At 38.0% G+C, this 22,132-nt stretch overlaps 1 protein-coding gene across 1 annotated transcript in view; it reads right to left on the bottom strand.

Annotated features, from left to right (window-relative positions):
* The window catches only part of ano2a (anoctamin 2a), a 45,924-nt gene that overhangs the window by 18,108 nt on the left and 5,684 nt on the right, over positions 1-22,132 (bottom strand). The window contains exons 4-21 of the mRNA XM_079825454.1: positions 21,610-21,702; positions 15,864-16,015; positions 15,709-15,763; positions 14,829-14,880; positions 14,625-14,680; positions 14,461-14,508; positions 14,215-14,279; positions 11,164-11,298; positions 10,884-11,044; positions 10,677-10,759; positions 7,367-7,444; positions 5,766-5,831; positions 2,440-2,514; positions 2,150-2,351; positions 1,921-2,032; positions 1,166-1,223; positions 983-1,083; positions 599-750 (exon numbers count right to left, since the gene is read on the bottom strand). Coding sequence (XP_079681580.1) covers positions 599-750; positions 983-1,083; positions 1,166-1,223; positions 1,921-2,032; positions 2,150-2,351; positions 2,440-2,514; positions 5,766-5,831; positions 7,367-7,444; positions 10,677-10,759; positions 10,884-11,044; positions 11,164-11,298; positions 14,215-14,279; positions 14,461-14,508; positions 14,625-14,680; positions 14,829-14,880; positions 15,709-15,763; positions 15,864-16,015; positions 21,610-21,702 — 1,744 coding nt within the window. The remainder of the gene's footprint in view (positions 1-598; positions 751-982; positions 1,084-1,165; positions 1,224-1,920; positions 2,033-2,149; positions 2,352-2,439; positions 2,515-5,765; positions 5,832-7,366; positions 7,445-10,676; positions 10,760-10,883; positions 11,045-11,163; positions 11,299-14,214; positions 14,280-14,460; positions 14,509-14,624; positions 14,681-14,828; positions 14,881-15,708; positions 15,764-15,863; positions 16,016-21,609; positions 21,703-22,132) is intronic.

The raw sequence follows: 22,132 nt of genomic DNA, 5'->3' as shown, positions 1-22,132 counted from the left end.
ATCAGGTTGTGAACATATCCCTATGCCTATAGGTTCAGTGTTAAAACAACAGTAAAATGTGAAAGCTAAGCGGACTAGGGCTCTAAAAAAAAAATTCTCTTGTGAACCGAACTACAAGTGTGAACACACCCTTAGTTGTCCAGACTACTAACAGCTGTGTGACAATTCAGAGTGCAAAACATAATGCCGATTCTGATTGGACAGTAGCGCCCAGAGTAGAGGTACATCATGATGATGTGACTAACCATTATACTTAAAGTTATTATACCTCAAAACAAAAACTTAAGCCAATTAAATGGCATTCATTTTACTTGAATAATAATTACATTTTGAAGAACTATTAGGAATTAAGTATAGTGATGAATCAGTCACATTAAGACCAGGAATGTGTATTAATTTGTTTATTTTGGTTGACTTTGAGCCACAACACTGTCATTAAAAAGCTAAATAAGGCTTTCAAGTTATGTACCAAGCACATGACATGCTGTTAAACATCTCTAGGATGCACAGCATTTAATTCAAGTGGAATAATGAAAGCGATGCACCAAACGTTGCTGGCATTTGAGCATATTGTTCAGTTCGAGCATGTGGTACTCACCCATCTCCATGTACTCTGGGCTTAAACCCTCATATGGCTCCAGATCATAGTCCAAATCCCAGCGCTGCGGCTCTCGTTTGGAGTCTTTGTCCTCCTCATCTGCAGATCCATCTTTCTCCTCCTTGTACGTGCGATACATCTTCTTCAGCTTCCTGTAATGTCAAGTAGAATGTCACCTCAGCTGTGTCATTTTAAACCAACACTTTGCCCATTACTCACTGTGCACTGCTTTGGTAATGTTAAACAGTGTTGAGAATTCAAAAGTAATTTAACAAGAGACTTAGGGGCTTCCTTTAACAGGACATTGCGGAATCAAAGAAAATTAGCAGAGGGACCACAGGGAAGACTTTGCGTGTGTGTACAGTATGTGTGTAAAACACTTACGGAATGGCGATTTCAAACACATTATTCTGAATAAGCTGCTTCCCCAGCATAATGATTCCCAGCTGAATGCACACTTCAATTAGACAGCCACCTGGAGAACACTAGACCAAAAACACACGTGCATGCAAATAGTTAGTTATGCTAAAACACTGAAGTCAAATATATTGTTGTTTTAATAATTACCTCTTCCATGCGGAAATCCTTAAAGACATAAACATAGTCACCAGGACGACCGGCAAACCTAAATTAGCACACCAGAGTTATGGGAGATATTTTAAAATGTTCTCTGGATTAAACTATGCTAACCCAGAAATTCAGCATTTTGATGTTAAGACACTGATGCCACACACACACTACACAGTGACAAACTACACTGTACACTACAACACTATATAGACATAAAACACTACATGTAACACACAGACACCACAAAATAAGTTGTTATAGAACTGTAATTCACAGCTGGAAATTTATTAATAAAATATGTTAATATTATATTAATATTAATATATATTAAATATATAATATTAATATTATTATACAAAAATAATTCAGATAAAAAAAGCTTTAATTTATATGCACAGCTTGAGACTCATATACAATAATTATACTAAAGAGCAGGAAATATATAGTCCAAATTCTAAATATTTTTCATTGATTTCAGGTTAAAAATGTTAAAAGTGATATATACAATATAAACAACATTCTCAACAATGCAGTACACAGGACAGACACACAAGACTACAGAATACAGTATAAACACACAACACTACAATATACAATAAACACAATACTACAGTAAGCACACACTACACTGCAACACACTGGACATGACAAACGGTAACAAAGTACATTATAATAATCCAATTATCATAGCTCACAACAGAGACAGAACGTCACATTAGTTTGGGTGGGATGCTAATGGGATGCCATTTTACCTGCCCTTAAAGAAGGCCACATAGAAGACAGGCGCAAATGAATTCATGCTCTTCAGCAAAAAAGCTTTCAAGATCACATGCTCCTCAAATGTCGCTTCAGTCTTTGGAATCTCTGCAAGTGCATCATTAACATCATATATTCATAATAATCATCATTGTTAATGCATAATGTTCAAATGCAACGTTTCATATTTTTGTTGTGTAAACACACACACACACACACACACACCAAGCTCTGTAATCCAGGCCGCTATAGCACCGTAGATCTCATCCAGCACCAGAACCACCAGCAAGTTGATGATGACAGCAGTGGTTGTCACGGTAACACGCACATTAGCCTTGGCCTCGTGATCAGGGTTCATTGACATAACAGCAAACACAATGATGCGGTAGAGAATCACTCCAGACACGGCAGAGAATGTGACCCCAACCTGAGAAAACAGATAAATAAGAATTCTGACAATATAAAAAGACTTAATGAGACACTTAGGAAAGGCTCTTATTAGGAAAGGTACCCACCATAAGGAGGATAGAGGATATGTTTATGCAATATCCTGGCAGCCGGTCCGTCCATGACAAAGACTCTGAGGCAAGCTACAAGAACAACAGCATGTTACTCCATATGCTCACCATATCACACACATGAATACACTATCTACTCGGAGAAAACAATACAGAAATTAAAATGTTGCCTGATACTGATAAGCAATAATTATTTTTATGTTATGTTAATAACCAATGTGATGGCCCATACTATAGATATATGCCATTTTGCCCCCTTTTTTTAACCGAACATCAACAATGTTCACACTAAGGGCCTGATTTACTAAACGGGGCAAATTAGCGTGAGCGTGCAATCCCATAAAAGCGCAGATGGGAGTGGAAAGTTCTGCATGTGATCTACTGACGACACGCAAATTAAAGAACACAGCCGGATCATTTGCATAATGACCAACACAATCTACCAAAGGCAGCACAAATTAGCGCCTGGTTTAAGACGGTGGCATAGCCAGAATTTCATTTTTGAGGGGTCTCATCTAAAAATGAAGGGTCCGCTATATAGGGATGTTCCAATACTACTTCTTCCGGAACAAGTCCGATACCAACACTTTTATTTTTAGTACGATACCTTTATTTTCATTCCCTTTTTTATTTATTACTAATATTTGGCAGAGGGACCAAAAGACTATGAATCAAATGCGTTGGTTTAGCAAATAGATTTTCCTTCAGTTATTTTTATGCCTAATTATGCCTGTTAAAATGTATTGGAGCTACTGTTACTTTCACTGTTTATATTTTTGCTCCATTATCTTTTATCTTTAATTTAATAGCACAGTGAATATTTAGAGCTGCTCCAGCAGGGCTCAACCAGTCAAGAACAGTGAATGATTTTCTCAGTCTTTTGTTGTTAGATTAACATTGAGGAAAAATACAGCAGTTATCTGATCATATCCAACATACAAACACGTTTTCTTTTCAACTGTTTAAGTTCAATTAAGATATAACTGACTATATTTCTAAAGGATACTTGCCTAAACGGGCATTTTGACAATTTTGTGAGAATTTGTTAGTTAAAGTTCAAGAAGACATTAGAGAGAGAACTCAATTCAATGGACTATTCAGATTTTTGCGCACAGAAAACGTCTTGAAAACATAATTTGATTACTGTACCGCCTTCCTGTAATAATGTAGGCAACCACTCGTTATACATAAATCATGTAACAGTTCATGTTTTTTCTTGCGCATATACGATTTAGTTTTAATTCAAAAGAATAATTCAATAAAAAACTAAAGAGGAATAAAATCCTGTTCACACCAAGAAAGATAGCAATAATGATAACTATTAGCATCCATACCAACGGTCTGAGCTTTAAATGATTGAGCTCTTTAAAGCAGAATGGATTCTGATTGGCTGTCAATGTTATTTGGCTGTCAAAAATGTTTCTGAAAGTGATTCCAATGGTATATACTAGTTGTGATGTGGACTTCCCTATTTTCATAGAATTAAGAACGATTATTAATATTTTTTAGTTAGAGCCTTAAGGCCTTAAGACTGGTTATTATATTCTTCTAATTGGTGGAAAAAAGAAAAATAAATTATTTGATTAAAAATGCAATGTTAGGACACAAGATTAAATGAACACTTATTTTAGCAATATTTACTTAAAGGGGCTATATGCGTTTTTCTGAAATTTAAACTCGCGACTGACACCTGTGGCCAAAAAACAGAACTGCTCTTATTTTCTGCTCGCTCTCGCAGCGGTGGTGACGTCACATCCGCAGACAGCGCGGGAAAAATCCGACCCGACAGAAAATAGGAAAAATAGGATACAGGCTTATAGGTGCACCCACTGTGAGCGGACAAGGTGTCAGTATGCTCATCAGGAGATGTTTGAGTCATAAATGGTAAAATAAAAAGGCTATTGTTACGTTTATTTTGGGGAAAAAGTTGCATATAGCCCCTTTAAATTAAATTTAAAACATTTAGAAAAGTGCAACAACAACAAAAAGAAGCACGAAAGCTTTCAGTAAAATCAACCTATATAGCCAAAATGACACACATCTTTAATTTAGCATCTTTAAAAAATATGCTAATACTGACAATTACCAATTTGGCTTCCGATACATGTTAAATACTAGTTTAAAAAAATATTTTTTATGTCACAGAACAGGAAACAGGACTAGGAACAAAGGAACATTTAAAGGGTTAATTCACCCAAAAATGAAAATGAAAACCGAGAGCTTGAAGATGTTCCGAAGATGAACAAAGGTCTTGCAGGTTTGGAACGACACGAGGGTGGGTGAGTAATTAATGACAGAATTAAAAACATTTTGGTGAACTAACCCTTTAAATGTACACTGAACAAAATTATAAATGCAACACTTTTGTTTTTGCCCCCATTTTTCATGAGCTGAACTCAAAGATCTAAAGGTGATGATGATACATGGGGCAACTTTTTTGAGCAATGTTCCTCGGCAATGTTACAAAGCAATGTTGCTTGGCCACTTTCCCATTGGGAATGGGCAACAAATTTCTATCTGGATACTTTAGATCGGTCATGTGTCTTACCTGGTTGCCCGTTGAGAAGTAGAAGTAGAAGATGATGATGAGTGTAAACGAGCAGTTTATAATTTTGTTCAGTGTAAGTAAGGGTGATTTGATTAAAGTGCACGCTGAAGTTAATGAACAGCACAGATCCACCCCCCCCCCCACATACACGCATGAAATCTGAATTAAAACTCTCTCAGGTACACACACATAAACAGTGAACATGTGTCTTTGATTAGAGGAAGGACGCCACTCTAACTTGCGTGTTTTAATCCAGCTCTGACTCTAATCCTGTATAATCTAGTGTGGAATACCCAGAGAGGTAATCTGCTTTGAGTGCCGTGTGTAGTAAGCGTGTACACCAGAGATAGTGTTTGAGCGCATACGTGTGTTGTGTGTATGCGCAGCAGGCCTGACACTACGTACAAGGGCACAATGACAGTAACAAAAATCCGCAAAATCACATCAAGTGAAATTGCGACCGAACTGCTCATTTCAGATGGGAAAAACAAGGCACCAACAGTCTCTCTGTTGGACTGTGTAATTCATTATCTAATTAATTAAATTGTTTGAAAGAAGAAGAAAAAGATAAGAGAGTGCTAATGTGGGATGAGATAAGGGGAAAGACGGATGAGCTAGGTGGGCAGGTGGGGTCTGATGGAGGTAGCTCGGTGACTGACAGCTGAGAACTAACTGCATTATCCCTGAAGCCCCGCCTCTTCTGGTTAAGTTGATTAGCTTGCTCTCTCCTAAGCAAACACACAGTAAACTCTCAAATTATCTCCCCCCTCCTCACCGGTGACTGGCCTCCTTTAGCAGACAGTAGCTTCTCTCTTCCTTTGTCATCTGTTCCTGCGTCCGGCTAGAACACAGAGCAGAGATTAAAAGCACTGCACACACATACACACTCATTCTCTCACATCTACTTGGAAATATTTGTGGGGTATTCCAAGTATTTCAGCTCAGTGCATTTTTACGCAATAATTCATTTAAAGACTTTTCGCCTTGAAATCCTGAATAGTGAATTAGAAGAACTTGACACTAAAACACACGTGTGTAGGAATGTGTAGAGTAATATATATATTATATAGAGAGAGAGAGAGAGAGAGAGAGAGAGAGAGAATGTATTATCATAATTTCCTAAATAAATCCTAATGGGAATAAACCCCGTAAACCAAATAGCTTTAAAACATACTAAACAATGTTTTATTAAAAATGTAAAAATGCAGAATGTTTCCTGTGATGGTTAGGTTTAGGGGTAGGGGTAGTGTAGGGGGATAGAATATACAGTTTGTACAGTATAAAGACCACATATACACACATTCTGCATTTTTACATTTTTAATAAAACATTGTTTAGTATGTTTTTAAAGCTATTTGGTTTACGGGGACACAAGAAGTGTCCTCATAAACCATGTTTACGTTGTAATACCCATGTCATTATACACATTTGTGTCCTCATAAACCACATATACCTGAACACACACACACGCACACGCACGTTGGGTTTTCATGTTTTATGGGGACTTTACATAGACATAATGGTTTTTATACTGTATAAACTGTATATTTTATCCCCATACACTACCCCTACCCCTAAACCTACCCATCACAGGAAACATTCTGAATTTTTAAATTTTCAAAAAACATCACATAGTCTGATTTATTAGATGTTTTCCTCATGGAGACCAAAAAATGTTCCCACAAGGACAAGGATTTCGGATATTGCCATCTTTGTGGGGACATTTTGTCCCCATAACGTAGGCTTTACCAGGCCACACACACACACTTATGTACAGTTCATGTTATTTTAAATAACATCACTAAAGCAAATAATCTTAGATTCTTCGAAAGAAGTCCGACTTTCAAATGATGCTTGATAGGGACTCCCATGCCTTATTAGACTGTTCTTTGATACTTTTTTACCATTCTAATTGGTTGCAATCATTTAAAGAAACATGTTCTGAACATGGGGCTTAAGAAAACTTTCCGTTGCCATGCTGTAGAGGGTTATGAATCCAATTATTTGTAAAAATAAAATAATAATAATAAAATTCCACATTCCAGATTCCACATCCTTGTTCAGTAGTTTTCTATACACTAAAATCAGAGATGACATTGACATGATATCGGGAATTATGATTTCCAAACTTTGAAAAACCTTAGGAGATTTCCATGGAGAAATCATGGAAATTAGTTTTATCGTGAATATAATTTTTTTCTATAGTTATACTCATTTCTTTTTGTGAGTACAATCTTTATAAAATACTGTATTTATAAAAGTACTTATTCAGTTATAATCAAAAACAACTAGAAAAGATATGGGAAAATCATGGATCATTGAATTGGTCAAAATGTGTGGGAACCTTGTACTTTTGTACGTAATAGTGCAGTTTACCTCTTCCTTCTTCTTATTCTTTGCCGCCTTCTCTTGTTTCTTAAGAAGAAAGTCCTCATATGCTGGTCGTAGCTCATTCTGGGATTTAAACACACAAACATACATGTCAAGCTTTGTGATAAAGGACACAAAAAAAAACACCAAATCCAACATCAGTTCATCAGACATGCACAAGCAACAGTCTCCATAGAAACAGGATTCACAAACACATGCACAAATAGAAATAATTATCTTGGTTCCGCATTAAATCACTTTCTTGTCTTGAGGCAAAGACGCTGATATGGCACTAAACGGCAAGTTCATTAAAATCACATAACCAGCAGGGCTTTTCTGGTTAATATGCAAACCCACTGCTGGAGACTCAATCTGTTAGACCACCATCCTGTACAAGAGTGGTATATAGTTGTATGTTCAAAACGCAATGCTTAAGATGATATATTTATAACATAAAATGTGTGTCAGGTGACAGGTAGCATTTTCAACGTCACAAATAAAGGTTGTGATTATCTGGCAAGTACATTGTGGTCTGGATTATCATGTCATTGAGGTTAATGGTATAAAATCACGGTAAAGGATTCGTTGGCACACAGGTTACTACAAAGTTAATCCACTGTAAATCTCTCCTCCTCGCGATGAATTCAGGGTTGATTCATCAAACAGCATCACCATAGAGTCAGATGCAAAATTGATCCTCCCGCTGCGCAGAAAATCGCAAACGAGAGATGGAGCGATGATGAGGGTGGGGGAAGTGTGAGGGACGTGGTGAAAAATATGGTGTGCGTTTGAGCGTGTCGGGAACAATATAGAAACCGAGACAAAGAAAGAGAGAAAGAAAGAGAGCAAAAGATAGGTTTACCTCAGCCCTTTCCTATTGGTGAGCATCAAAGCAAAGAAAACATGGAGTTAGACACACATATTTACAGTGCTTAATATGCGGTGTAATTGAACTTCATTATCGCTCACATTAGCCTGAACGAGAGCCATGTCCTTCATCCACTCAGCTCAATGCTTTAAGCAGAATGCAATCTCATTACTCACACATGTCCTATCACACACACATTCATGCCATCCTCTCCCACCACTTACACAGTACACACACACTTCAAACTGAATCAGCTCCCAGGTGAACAGTTCAGACCCTCGAGAACAATGAAAGCTTGAATTTTCATAAAGCTAAATGAAGACCAGGCCATCAGCAGTCAGTATGAGGGTCTGTTGGAGTTGCATTAGAGAGAATTGGCTATTATATTATAAACTGTGTCACAAGAGGTTTCCGGTGATGTTCATGGGTGAGATTCTGGAGTGGTTTTTAAGAGGGCAGCTATTGTAGGCTGTGCGTAAAAATGTTTGCGTAAAAAAACCTAAATAACGACTTGTATAGTGATGACCGATTTCAAAACACGGCATCATGAAGCTTCGATGCGTTATGAATCAGTGAGTCGATTCAGCGATTTGGATCGCCAAAGTCACGTATTTAAATGCCCTGTTTAATCACGTTTGACACGCGATCCGGATCATGATTCGACTCACTGATTCATAACGCTTTGAAGCTTCATGATGCATTGTTTTGAAATCGGTCATCACTATATAAGTCTTTATTTAGGGGGTTTTTTGTGCACAAAAACTATTCTCATCGCTTCATAAAGTTATTTTAGAACCACTGTAGTGAGATGGACTTTGTAACGACGTCTTTAGTACCTTTTATGGGTCTTGAGAGTGTAAAGTGCCATTGTGCCAATGGAGGCCTTTCTGAGCCATCGGATTTCAACTAAAATATCTTAATTTGTGTTCCGAAGATGAACGGAGGTCTTACGGGTGTCGAACGACATTAGGGTAAGTAATTAATGACAGAATTTTCATTTTTGGGTGAACTAACCCTTTAAGAGGTGATGGTAGACATGACATGAACCATGTTGCCTCAAGTGGCTAATTGGTTTTATAAAACTGCACCAAAAGCCATAAGATACAAGACACTCGATTTTCAATAAATATTTTAAGACCCTACGGAATCCAAATGAAAATTATATCGCTTTTAGCTCATGCATGTTATTTTTGAGGATGACGTTATCTATATGCTTATGATGCTCATCTCTGATCATAAATGGTGACAAAAGGGGCTTTCACACTGGAGGAACCTTTTCATAGTTCCTAGAATTATTGGCGGTAGTAACCAGATTTTGGCGTGTTCGCACCACAGGAACTAGGAACTAGGCTTAATCTGAAATCTCCCCCTAAACCCTCAATCTATATTTCCTACTTTAGTCCACTAATACAGTTCACTTGAAGAAGTGAATGAAAACAAGAGTGAATTCGGACAGCAGCTGTGTGTACATCAGCTGTACACTCGTTATTGCAGTGCAATGTGGGATTGAATGAGTGCACTCAATAATGTCGATTAAGGTTTCGGACACCACTACAAATGGCTGTCCCCTCAAATAGTGCCCTATTTAAGGGTATGGGGGTGATTTCGGATTCAGCCCAATTTTAGTTCTAGGAATTCCTTTTGGGGGAACTAATTTAGCTCCTACTTCAGAGTAGGCTCTATTACCCAGCACAATAGGAACTATCAGTGACATAAGTGTATGCTGATTGGCCGAACAAAAGCGAAACACCAGCACCCGTCACTTTTAAAAAAAGCCGTCTACATACACAAGTTAAAGCCTATATATTTACTCCAGAAACAAACTAACTCCTAAGCATGGAAAACAGTGATAGATGGAGCTCTCGACCAAAGAGAAAATCCAAGGCAACTTTGAGGGGACCAAGCAAAACATGATTATGTATTTCTGCTCAGCTAGCGGCATTGGCCATCAACCACACGGCTTTTCATACTTCAATACTTTTTCATATACGGTCTACTTTCTTTGTATAACAGTTCTATCTAATAACGTATTAGACAGGACTGTTAAACAGATTGTAAACTAATGAAGACGGAGAATGTGAAAGCTGTGTGCTCTCAGCGCTGTCAAAATAAAGGTCCACCGTGCCATCAAAATAAAAGTGACAACAACAAGTGTGGCTTACGTCACTTCAGAGTTCCTATTGGCGGTGCGAATGCAACCAGGAAAATGTCCCTAGGCCTAAGGGAACATTTAGTTCTCAGGCAACCATCCTGGTGGTTAGTTCCTATAACTAAATTCTAAGAACTACCCGGTGTGAAAGCCCTTAAAATTCACTTTTAGCAAATAGTAGCATTCAAAGGTTTGGGTTCAGTAAGATTAGGTTTTTTGTAAAGAAATTATTACTCTCATTCAGCAAAGACGCATTAAATTGATCAAAAAATGCTTAAAATGCTTTGGATTTTACTCACTTCATCATCTTCCATGCCGGTAAGATCCCAGCTGTGTTGTAGACATCGCTGCCTCCTCTTCCAGTGTTCCAGAAACACTGCCGCTAAACACACACGCACAATTATCTATTCCTCTTTAAACCACCATTTCTCTTATCAATATATTATAAATGTACAGTAAACACAGTTTATCGCAGTAAACACACTACATATTCATACAGCTCATACCCCAGAGGGACATAAAGATGGCGAAGCCCACGGTGGCATGGTTATCAAACAGATAGCTGGCACGTGCAGTACTGCAGATACTGCTCAGCTGCCAGTAATCACACACACGATCACATAGAGGACACATGGTGAAATTAAGATGCTCATCACACATCTCTTGACTGAAAGAGAGAGAGAAATTAATTATTGATTTTAATCATGCAATACGTAAACACCTTTTTTTTAAGTTACACTTGTGCTTCATGTATTTGTAGAAAAGCAAGCATGTGAATGTGTTTACCTGGGCACATTGGTGTCTACGGTGAGGCAACCGTACAGGAATACTGCGACTCCTAAAGCCGAGGCAGGAATCAGCAGCTGTGTGTACACTCCCAACCAGGCAAAATACAGGCCAATCTTCTCTCCAAAGTACTTCCTGTTGAATACAGGTAAACGGGCTGTCACAAAATAGGTAAACAACCACTGAACACCAACACATAGCCTACCGTCAAAAAACAACTGCATGGAATGTGAACCTGCAGAAACTGAATGCCATTCACAAAGTTTTACACATCCTCCAGCACTTACATGCTCATTTATTAAAATATTTGGGCTATTTTGATTATGCTTTCAGTAACCGATAAACGCAGCAGAGTCATTTTGCCATATTCAAGTACACTCCGGAATTTCTCCCCCATATTCAGCTCAGACAATGTGAATCAGTATGCAGACTCCATGTGAGCCGACTGATAAGTGATACATTTACCAAGTAATCTTCCTATTGTACTGTTAAAGACATGCTTGTCTGCAGTTTACAGCATGCATACTGGGCACGTATTTAATATACGTGATATCCAGATGGCATATTAAATTCACCAGATGCAATTCATATTCCATTTCAGCTTCCATTTCCATTTGTAGGTCATTTAATAATGTTTTATCATCCTGAAAATGTAATCATCTATAGTTGTTTGATGAGCTTTCACTTTGTGAACGGTTTGCTTTGAAGGTGTAGATTGAAGTATGCAGTTTCTGCAACACTGGTGGAACCTACTGTAGCATATTTACAAAAATAAAGCATATTTTGCAAACGCCCTTTTCGCGTACATATCTCAACAAGTAAAATTAGGCTAATTTAATAAAAGGTCCAACATATTAGGATATATTATACTTTTAGCTGTGTTGCTATGTGTCATCAGTAAGCAACTGAGTAGGGAAACACTCTGTCTAGAACGAACGCGAGTGTCTTATAATAAACCCATCCAGGTGTTTTTTTGTTTTTTTTTACAATTATTTGAGGCTGTCAACACTGGACACAAAGTAAACTTTATAAACTGTTACATTTGTCTTTCTGATCGGGTGCATGATGATGCTGTATGGAATTGAAGCGTCAGTTGTTGTGTGTTGCATGGCAATTCCCTGTTTGCTTTGACGTGTTCATGCCCTGTTTAATCTTTGAAGGTCTAAAAGCCTTGCGGATTGCGAAAGCTGGTTCCAAATCATCAGTCCTCATCCTACTCGATCTATCTGCTGCCTTTGACACTGTGAATCATCAGATCCCTCTGTCCACCCTCTCATCACAGGGCATCACAGGGATTCCCCTCCAGTCCTATCTCACAGGTAGGTCTTTCAAGGTTGCCTGGAGAGGAGAGGTATCTAAAGCACATCAACTGACCACAGGGGTTCCTCAGGGCTCAGTGCTTGGACCTCTCCTCTTCTCGATTTACACTACATCACTGGGACCCATCATACAGGCACATGGCTTCTCATACCACTGCTATGCTCTACCTTTCATTTCAACCAGATGACCCCACAGTAGCTGCACGAATCTCAAGCTGTCTGGTGGACATCTCGGCATGGATGAATGAACATCACCTGCAGCTCAACCTGGCAAAGACTGAGCTTCTCGTATTCCCTGCAAATCCAACTACACAACACGACTTCACCATCCAGTTAGGTTCATCTTCGATCACCCCTTCGGGGTCGGTCAGAAATCTTGGAGTAATCTTTGATGACCACTGCGGCAAAACACCCTCTGGCTTCGCCTGCTGCAGTAGCCACGCCCCAAACTCTTACTATAGGTTGAGCTGGAAAGAGACTGACAGATCTGAACAGAACGTTCTCAATATCTATGTTTCCATCCACATATTTATGTACCTTTTGGGATATTGCATTAAAAAAATGCTGGATGGAAAGACCAAAACTTATGCGTTCAGTGTAGGCGGATACATTTTTATCCAAATAAATTCCTCAATGTGCATCATTCACGAGTTCACACTTACATATAATTAAATAGAGTAAAGTTTATGGGTATTTGGCGTGGTGTCCGGTGTGAGGGCTCCGAGAACATCCCAGGTTGGGATAGGAATAGATGGAGTGAAGAGATGCGGTGGTGGAGGGATGCTGGAAAACTGTCAACGAATAGAGGCAAGTCTGCTGTACATATATCTTGTTAATTGAGTTGATTAACTGAATGCGCTCCTCTTGTGTTAATTAGGTTCATTATATGAACGTGCTCCTCCCGAATTTTGTTAATATGGGATTTTGTACAATGGGATGGCATAACTGGACTAATTAGCGGACAGCATTGCACAGCATCTGAAATGTTTTGTCCATTCTTAAATGCCTTAGCCAAAGTATGTAGTCAATAGTTACCTTCCAGAACTGTCAGTGTTCCCAAACACCAAGCATCTACCTCTGAATACAAAATAACATGACATTGCTTATTGCATTTCGTCTGTGCACTGAGGCACAACTAATTTATGATGTATACGAAAAAAGACCCACAGTGGCTTCTCCTACTGCAGCAACTTACATTTTTCTTAGTGATATTTGCCTGCAGTTTATCAGGAAGTGACGATTTTGTTTTCTAAGTCTCGCTGGATGGAAACGGTGCTTTATTCACGTAATTCCAATTTTGCACACAAGTTAGATTGACAACTTTGGATGGAAACATAGCTAATTAATGTCTAAATGGGAAGAAAAAATGGCATACTAATGGTAGTCAAGGAACAATAAACTGGGTTAAGAGAGTATTTTAACTTAAAAAATCTTAAATGTTTCACTTTTAAGTAGGCGTTTTGGGATAGGCAATGGGATTTTTTTTCAGGTGTTTCATCAACTACCAGGTGAAAATCTTCAAAGGCACTGAAAAGTGACACATCTCTCCTTAACAAACAATATACTTTGAGGTATAACTACTGTATTAATAGCAGTCCGCAAAAACACACATATGACAGTTCTCATGAAGGGAAACCAGTCAATAACCATCTGTGTACTGAATGAAAGACTCTAAACTGAAAGAAAACCTTTCACAGAACCAGATGGTAGTGAAGTTTATAATTTCTGATACCTGATAAGGTCCATTGGCTGATATTTGTAGAAAGCTCCATAATTGGCCCATTCCTCATGCAACATCTGCAATACACACAAATATCACTGTTATATTAACTGTTCAGCTTTTCTATTACAAAACCCATATTCTTTGCATCTTCTTAGACAGAGACCCACACTCAAATACACATTTTACGGGAATAAGCGGCTTATTGCCGTTTTTATCTTTCAAAACAAAGCTTATCCTAAATGTCACAGGACTCACCTGTCTGTCGTTGCGATGCTCTCTCTCTTCTGAGCTGTCAAAGTCTCCCTGTAGCAATGATAATACACACAGAACTCTACCCAAACCTCATCACACATTTACACTGAACTAACAGACAAATTACATATCAGCTTCACCTAAACTAGGTAAAACGCCACACTTACATCATGTAGAGGGAAGGCAGAATCATAAACCCCTTTGGCTAGCAGTGACGAAATGCCTGAGACAGAAATGAGAAAGAATTTGAATATCTGTAGTCAAAATATTTCATGAAGTAAACTAAATGTCAATAAAACAATCCAAATTAAGAGAGTATAGTTCATTAATTGTTTGTTTAAATTGTTGCACTTGCGTCTCCAGGAACATACCCATATTTTGACAGGTCTGTGTGCAGGCTGTACGCCTCAGAATTTCATAAACCTGCCAGAGAGAACACAAAAATACACTTATCTTAGGGCAGTAATAATTTTTTTACGTTTTTGAAAAGGTCTTTTCTACTCACCAAGGCTGCATTTATTTGATCGAAATACAGTAAAAACAGTAATATTGTGAAATGATATTACAATTTAAAATGACAGTTTTCTTTTTGAATAGATTTTAAAATGATGGCATGATTCTTCAGATATCATTCTAATATTCTGCTCAAGAAACACCGATATTTAAAACAGTTGTGTTGCTTAAAATATTTGTCAAAATGTTTGACATTTTAACACATTTTTTGAGGACTCTTTGATGAATAGAAAGTTCAAAAGTACAGCATTTATTTGAAATGGAAATGTTTTGTAATATTATAGATGTCTTTACTGTCACTTTTGACCAATTTAATGCATCCTTGCTGAGTATTAACTTGTATTAAGTTCTTTCAAAAAAAAAAAAAACTTTTGAATGTTAGTGTCCATTAAAAATAACAAAGAATTGTAAACATCCATAAATGCAATAGTTTACCCAGAAAATGAAAGTCCAATTTTGTCCTATCATGGCTATTCTTTCAATTTAATGAAGGTGAACGAGGATTGGACCAATTGACAAAAAATGACCAGAAAATGGCCTATATGACTCAATTGGTATAGTTTTATGATACTTTTACGGTGCTTTTCTGTCATTTTTGAAGCTTGAAAGCTCCAGTCCCCAATTCTTGTAACTGTACGGGGAGAAAAATTGATCATTCAAAATGTCTCCCTTTGTGTGTTTGGAATGACACAATGGTGAGTAAATGACATCATTTTCATTTCTGGGTTCGATACTCACAATTCGACCTCGTATTGCATTGCTGAACAAGCCGTTTTTTGACTTAATATCAAATCTGCAACATAAAAGAAAAACAATTAGGCCTTGTGTGTGGGTTTGCCATTTGTAAATGCGCTTTTATGATAGTCTGGCTGTCTGCAAGCGCTGGCACACACAGGTGTAGCTTGTCTCTGCTGAACGGTTGGGATAGGACACGTGTGCGTGGGTTCTGGGGCTCTGGTACGCCCGGCTGGAACGGCTGATTGATCTTCGCCCAAAACGAGCTTATTATGCCCATGAGCCCCGTCTTCTCTTTCAGTCGATACGTCTGGGAAAACAAGCATAAGGGAACTGAAATTAAAGAGAGATTAATCCATTTATATCCAGAGCTAAAGACAGACGAGACACACTAAGAGTTGAGACTAGGGTTAGACGATGTGAAACCACAAGTGTAGATTGGGGGATATCCTGTTTTGCAAACAGAAGCATATGTAGGATGTGGGTCCATATGTTTCAATAGCTAATCCTCCATTATCAGATTATATCATTCAATACAACTCACAACCTCAAAGGACAAACATTCTTTCAGGATGAAAGCCAAATCTAAATATATGGGGGGGGGGGGTAACGCTAACAATAATCTTAGTATGCAGCCTATATGAGAAATGTCCCTTGCAGGAATTTAAAAAACATTTTACAAGTAATCGGCTTGTTGACTGTATAATCAGATCAGATTTTTTTTTCTCTACAGTGTTCAGACTTTAAGAATTGACTTTTGGCATTACAACTGCTCTTAGACTGGAGCACTTACAAAGACGATCATGGAGCCAAAGCTCTTAAAACCAAAAAAACATGACACCCTTGGGCTTTGCCAGTCGCCATAGCTGGGGTGACTGAGGAGTCTGTGCAGCACGGATTGACACACCAGTGAAACATTCTCACAGGGAAGATAATTGTTTCTTATCATTGACATTAGCTTATTGGTCAATGCAATATGCAGTAAAATGTCATGTCATAAATTATACATGCATATATATGTATATGAAACGTATATAAGGTTTTGGTTTTGCATATTTGCTCTAATGGTTATTGTTTGGCATTCAAAACTTTACATTCACCAATGCAATGTGAAATATTCTAACATTGCGTCTATACTGGAAGTGTTCAAGCATCGCAGCATGACAGCTTGAATCTGAACAGACCAATCAGCAGTTAGCTAGAAGTGAGATTTCAGCAACAGTACAATGGATCAAATTTCATTTTATACTTTATATTTAATATATTGGTTTAAAAACACTGCATATTTGAACAGCAAAATAATTTTACATTCATAATTAGAAAAAAAAGATTTAAATAAGTCAGTCGACGCATCATGAACTGGCCTTGACAAAATGTCAAGCTAATTTAATAAATAAATACATTTGTAATCATCAATTGACGATATTTGTGAATAAATACACTACTGTTCAAAAGTTTGGGGTCGGTAATAAAAAAAAAAAAACATTTAAGTTCTCATAAGCTCATGTAACCCCTCCTGTTTGAACCGCCCGCTCCAAGCGGGACTCGAACCCTGGTCCGCCAGCATGAGAGTCGGACGCTCTAACAAGGAGGGTAAAGGCTGCAACCTCTAGCGTCAGACACTAGAACGTCTCTTGAGATCAGAGGAGTGAGGTTTACTCGCACAGCAACTACTAGCTGGCCTCTGTTACACTCACCCCCCTAAACCTCACTCCCATCCGGGTCACGGCACCAATGTAACCCCTCCTGTTCGAACCGCCCCCTCCAAGCGGGACTCGAACCCGGTTCCGTCGGCATGAGAGTCGGACGCGTTAACAAGAAGGCTAAAGGCTGCAACCTCTAGTGTCAGTCACTAGAACATCTCTTGAGATCAGAGGAGTGAGGTTTACTCACACAGCAACTACTAGCTGGCGTCCGTTACACTCACCCCCCCGAAACCTCACTCCCATCCTGGTCACGGCACCAATGTAATCCTGTTCGAACTGCCCGCTCCAAGCGGGACTCGAACCCGGGTCCGCCGGCATGAGAGTCGGACGCTCTAACAATGAGGCTAAAGGCTGCAACCTTTAGTCACTAGCGTCAGCATTAGAACGTCTCTTGAGATCAGAGGAGTGAGGTTTACTCGCACAGCAACTACTAGCTGGCCTCCGTTACACTCACCAAGGCTGCATTTATTTGGTCAAAAATGCAGTAAAAAAATTATATTGTGAAATATTATAATTTTAAATTAACTGATTTAATATATTTCAAAATTTCATTAATTCCTTTGATGGCAAAGCTGAATTTTCAGCATCATTATTAAAACGGTTTTGCTGATTAATATTTTTGTGTAAACTGTGATACGTTTTGTTTTCAGGATTCTCTGATGAATAGAAAGTTCAAAAGAACAGAATTTAACTAATATTATAAATATGTTCAGTCATTTTGATCAATTGAATGCCTTCTTGCTGAATAAAGGTATTAAAAAAACCTTACTGATCCCAAACTTTGGAACAATAGTGTAATTTATCTACAATGGATTGGGAAAATAAAGTGACTAAAATAGCTGTGCGATGTGCCAAAAAAAGGATCCGTCCTACTGTCGACTGATGGACCTGTGTCGACAGATTTGTTGATTATAATGGCATCTTTTACGTTTTGATGCATCACAATTCAGCAATCAGATCTACTGTACACATGGTTTAAATGATCTTAAGAAAACAAAATTTCAATGTAAAGATCAATACACTAGCAAAGCAAGGTTGTGGGTTTGATTACCAGAGAACACACATAAGTTGCATCAGATAAAAGATTCTGTCAAATGCATACATGTTTTCTGTAGGCCTGTTTGAGAGACAGACCAGATTCAAACTTACTGTCCCTGAGAGCTTTTTAAGTGTCACAAATTATTAGGGATGTAAAGATACACTCATGTCAAGATTTGATACAAATTGCGATACTGAACTCACAATTGGCCAGAGGAGAACTGGTCCCCGACGGAGCCTAGTTTCTCCCATGTTTTTTTTTCTTTTCTCAGTTCTGTCACCTGATGGAGTTTGGGTTGCTTGCCACTGTCGCCTCTGGCTTGCTTAGTTGGGGACACTTAATATTCAATAATATTATTGATCTGACTGCATTGACACCATTGTATGAGAACTGAACTAAGCTGGTCAATGACCTCACTTTTTTCTCCAGAGCTGCTGTATAGATAAATTAACTAAATTAATTTTTTTTTTAACTTTTTTTACAACAGAAATTTTCTTTTGTTGCATTAATTTCCAGTTATCACTGTGAAGCTGCTTTGAAACAATCTGTATTGTAAAAAGTGCAATATAAATAAAGGTGACTTGACAATAAGATACTATCGCAATATTTTGAGCCAAAATAAAGGTGTTTTTTTATTATCATTAAAATATTATTTTATTGTTATCAGGACCCACAAATATTCCACCATTGCATTATTATACATTATATTCTACAACCCCAAATCAGAAAAAGTTGGGACAGTATGGAAAACGCAAAAAAAAAAAATAAAGAAGTGATTTCTAAATTTACTTTGACTTGTATTTCATTGCAGACAATATGAACAAAAAATATTTCATGTTTTGTCTGGTCAACTTCATGTCATTTGAAAATATGCATCCTTTCCTGTCATTCAGACCTGCAACACATTTCAAGAAAAGTTGGGACAGTAAAGCATTTACCACTTTGTAATGTTGCCATTCCTTTTCACAACACTTAAAAGACGTTTAGGGACTGAAGACACCAAGTGATGAAGTGTTTCAGGTGTAATTTTGTCCCATTCTTCCTGCAAACAAGTCTTAAGGTGGGCAACAGTACGGGGTCTTCGTTATCGCATTTTGCGCTTCAAAATGCGCCACACATTCTCTATTGGAGACAGGTCGGGACTGCAGGCAGGCCAGTCAAGTACCCGTACCCTCTCCCACCGCAGCAAGGACTTTGTAATGTGTGCAGAATGTGGTTTTGCATTGTCTTGTTGAAATATGCATGGACGTCCCTGGAAAAGATGTCTTCTTGAAGGCAGCATATTGTGCTCCAAAATTTCTATGTACTTTTCAGCATTAATGGTGCCTTCACAGAAGTGCAAGTTACCTTTGCCAAGGGCACTGACACAACCCCATACCATGACAGACCCTGGCTTTTGGACTTGTTGCTGGTAACAGTCTGGATGATCCTTTTCTTCTTTGGTCCGGAGCACACGGCGTCCATTCCTCCCAAAAAATACCTGAAATACTGATTCATCTGACCACAGTACACGTTTCCACTGTGTGATGGTCCATCCCAGATACCTCCGAGCCCAGAGAAGTCGACGGCGCTTCTGGACACTGTTAACATAGGGGTTCCTATTGGCACAGTACAGTTTTAACTGGCATTTGTGGATGTAACTACGTATTGTGGGACTTGACAAAGGTTTGCCAAAGTAGTGCTGAGCCCATGTGGTGATATCGCTTATAGATGAATGACGATTCTTGATGCAGTGCCGCCTGAGGGATCGGAGATCACGATTGTTCAGCTTAGGCTTGCGCCCTTGTCCTTTACGCACTAAAATTCCTCCAGATTCCTTGAATCTTTTAATTATGTTATGCACTGTTGAATGTGAAATATCCAAATCTCTTCCTATCTTTCTTTGAGGAACATTGTTTTTAAACATTTTAATAATTTTCCAACGTATTTGTTGGCAAACTGGCGATCCTCTGCCCATCTTTGCTCCTAAAGTATTAGACCTTTCTTGGATGCTGCTTTTGTACCAAATCATAATAACAATCACCTGTTGACATCACCCGTTTCAAATCACATCATTATTTAACCATTTTACCTCATTACTAGCCCTAAATTGCTCCTGTCCCAACTTTTTTTGAAATGTGTTGCAGGTCTGAATGACAGGAAAGGATGCATATTTACAAATGACATGAAGTTGACCAGACAAAACATGAAATATTTTGTGTTCATATTGTCTGCAATGAAATACAAGTCAAATTTTAAAAAAAAATTTGCGTTTTCCATACTGTCCCAACTTTTTCTGATTTGGGGTTGTACATTATATAAAGTATATTAATTGAGTAATGACACTAAAACTTTTTTTTTTTGAAAGCGCAGTACTCGCACATTCAATGCAGGCATTTATTGGATCTCTTACACAGACAAGCCACGTTATGACCTCCCTCTTCCACTAATAATGCACTTTACATAATATAAGAATAAACCATCTAAAATGCTTTGAATAATCATATTACTAAAACTAAATGTGATATGTGAATTAAATGATGTTTGCGCTTTCACTTTGCCGTTCAGATTATCAATTCACAGTTCTAAATGCAAGAAAGCTGTATTTGCTTTGACTATTCCCAAACTGCAAATTATTAGTTCATCCAAAAAATTTAATTCTGCATTTACTCACTTTCATTTTGTTTTCGCACGTCATGCAAACATTTGAACGTCTGTGTTTACTACAGTATGCGTAAATCTGTTCATCATATACAGCCATCGTGTCTCTTCAGAAGACTTGGATTTAAATGTATTATTTTTATAATGCCTTTATGACATTTTTTTGGATCTTTTAAGTTTTAGAACACTTTAAATGGAGGGACAGAAATCTCTCAGGTATAAAAATAGCTTAATTTGTGTTTGGAAATTGAACGGAAATCTTATTGGTTTAAAACAACATGAGGGTATCCATGAAGTCTTGGATATAACTAACTCTATATCACAAATCATACCGTTTACATCAATGATACACATCATCGACTTTTTATATCACGATATAACGATGCATCGTTGCACCCCTATAAACGATTCATTACCCGCTGCATCACAGCTTTATATTTTATTCTCAAATGCAGCCTTTTTATGTGGTTGCTTCCCCTTTAGAATGACTTTCTATTAGAATGATTTATAGAGACTCACCTTTTTAGTGGGCACTCTGATCTTAAGAAGTTCTGCCTCACGACTGAGAACAGACCAGGGAACATGAAGACGAGTAAACCGGACTGTCCTCATCTTGAAAGAAAATGAAAGAAACAGAATTTCTTTCAGTAGAGCATAAATTAAAATGCATGAATAATGCAGTTCTTGTCATTTAGATTTGCAGGATGCAACTGAAAATTTTGTTCAAGATAAGGTGATTTAGCAGTCTTGATTAACACAAGCAGAGGTGCAAACACACATACACACATAGTCTATAAGAAGCAGCTGTTACTAAAATGGTCTTATTCAGCGTGGATGAGTGACACACACACACACACACACACACACACACACACACACACACACACACATCAAACACAAACACCTCTGGCAATGAGGATCAACCATAATCTGCCTTTGGGATGGAGACAGCAGCACTCAAATTTAATCCACACCAACATAACACAACTGATCTACCACCATCACACCACCAACAATCAAAAATACACCCACGTCACAGCTT

The sequence above is a fragment of the Gobio gobio genome (assembly GCF_949357685.1).
Source record: "Gobio gobio genome assembly, chromosome: 9".
NCBI classification, from domain to species: domain Eukaryota; kingdom Metazoa; phylum Chordata; class Actinopteri; order Cypriniformes; family Gobionidae; genus Gobio; species Gobio gobio.
This window is presented reverse-complemented; position numbering and strand designations above follow the sequence as displayed.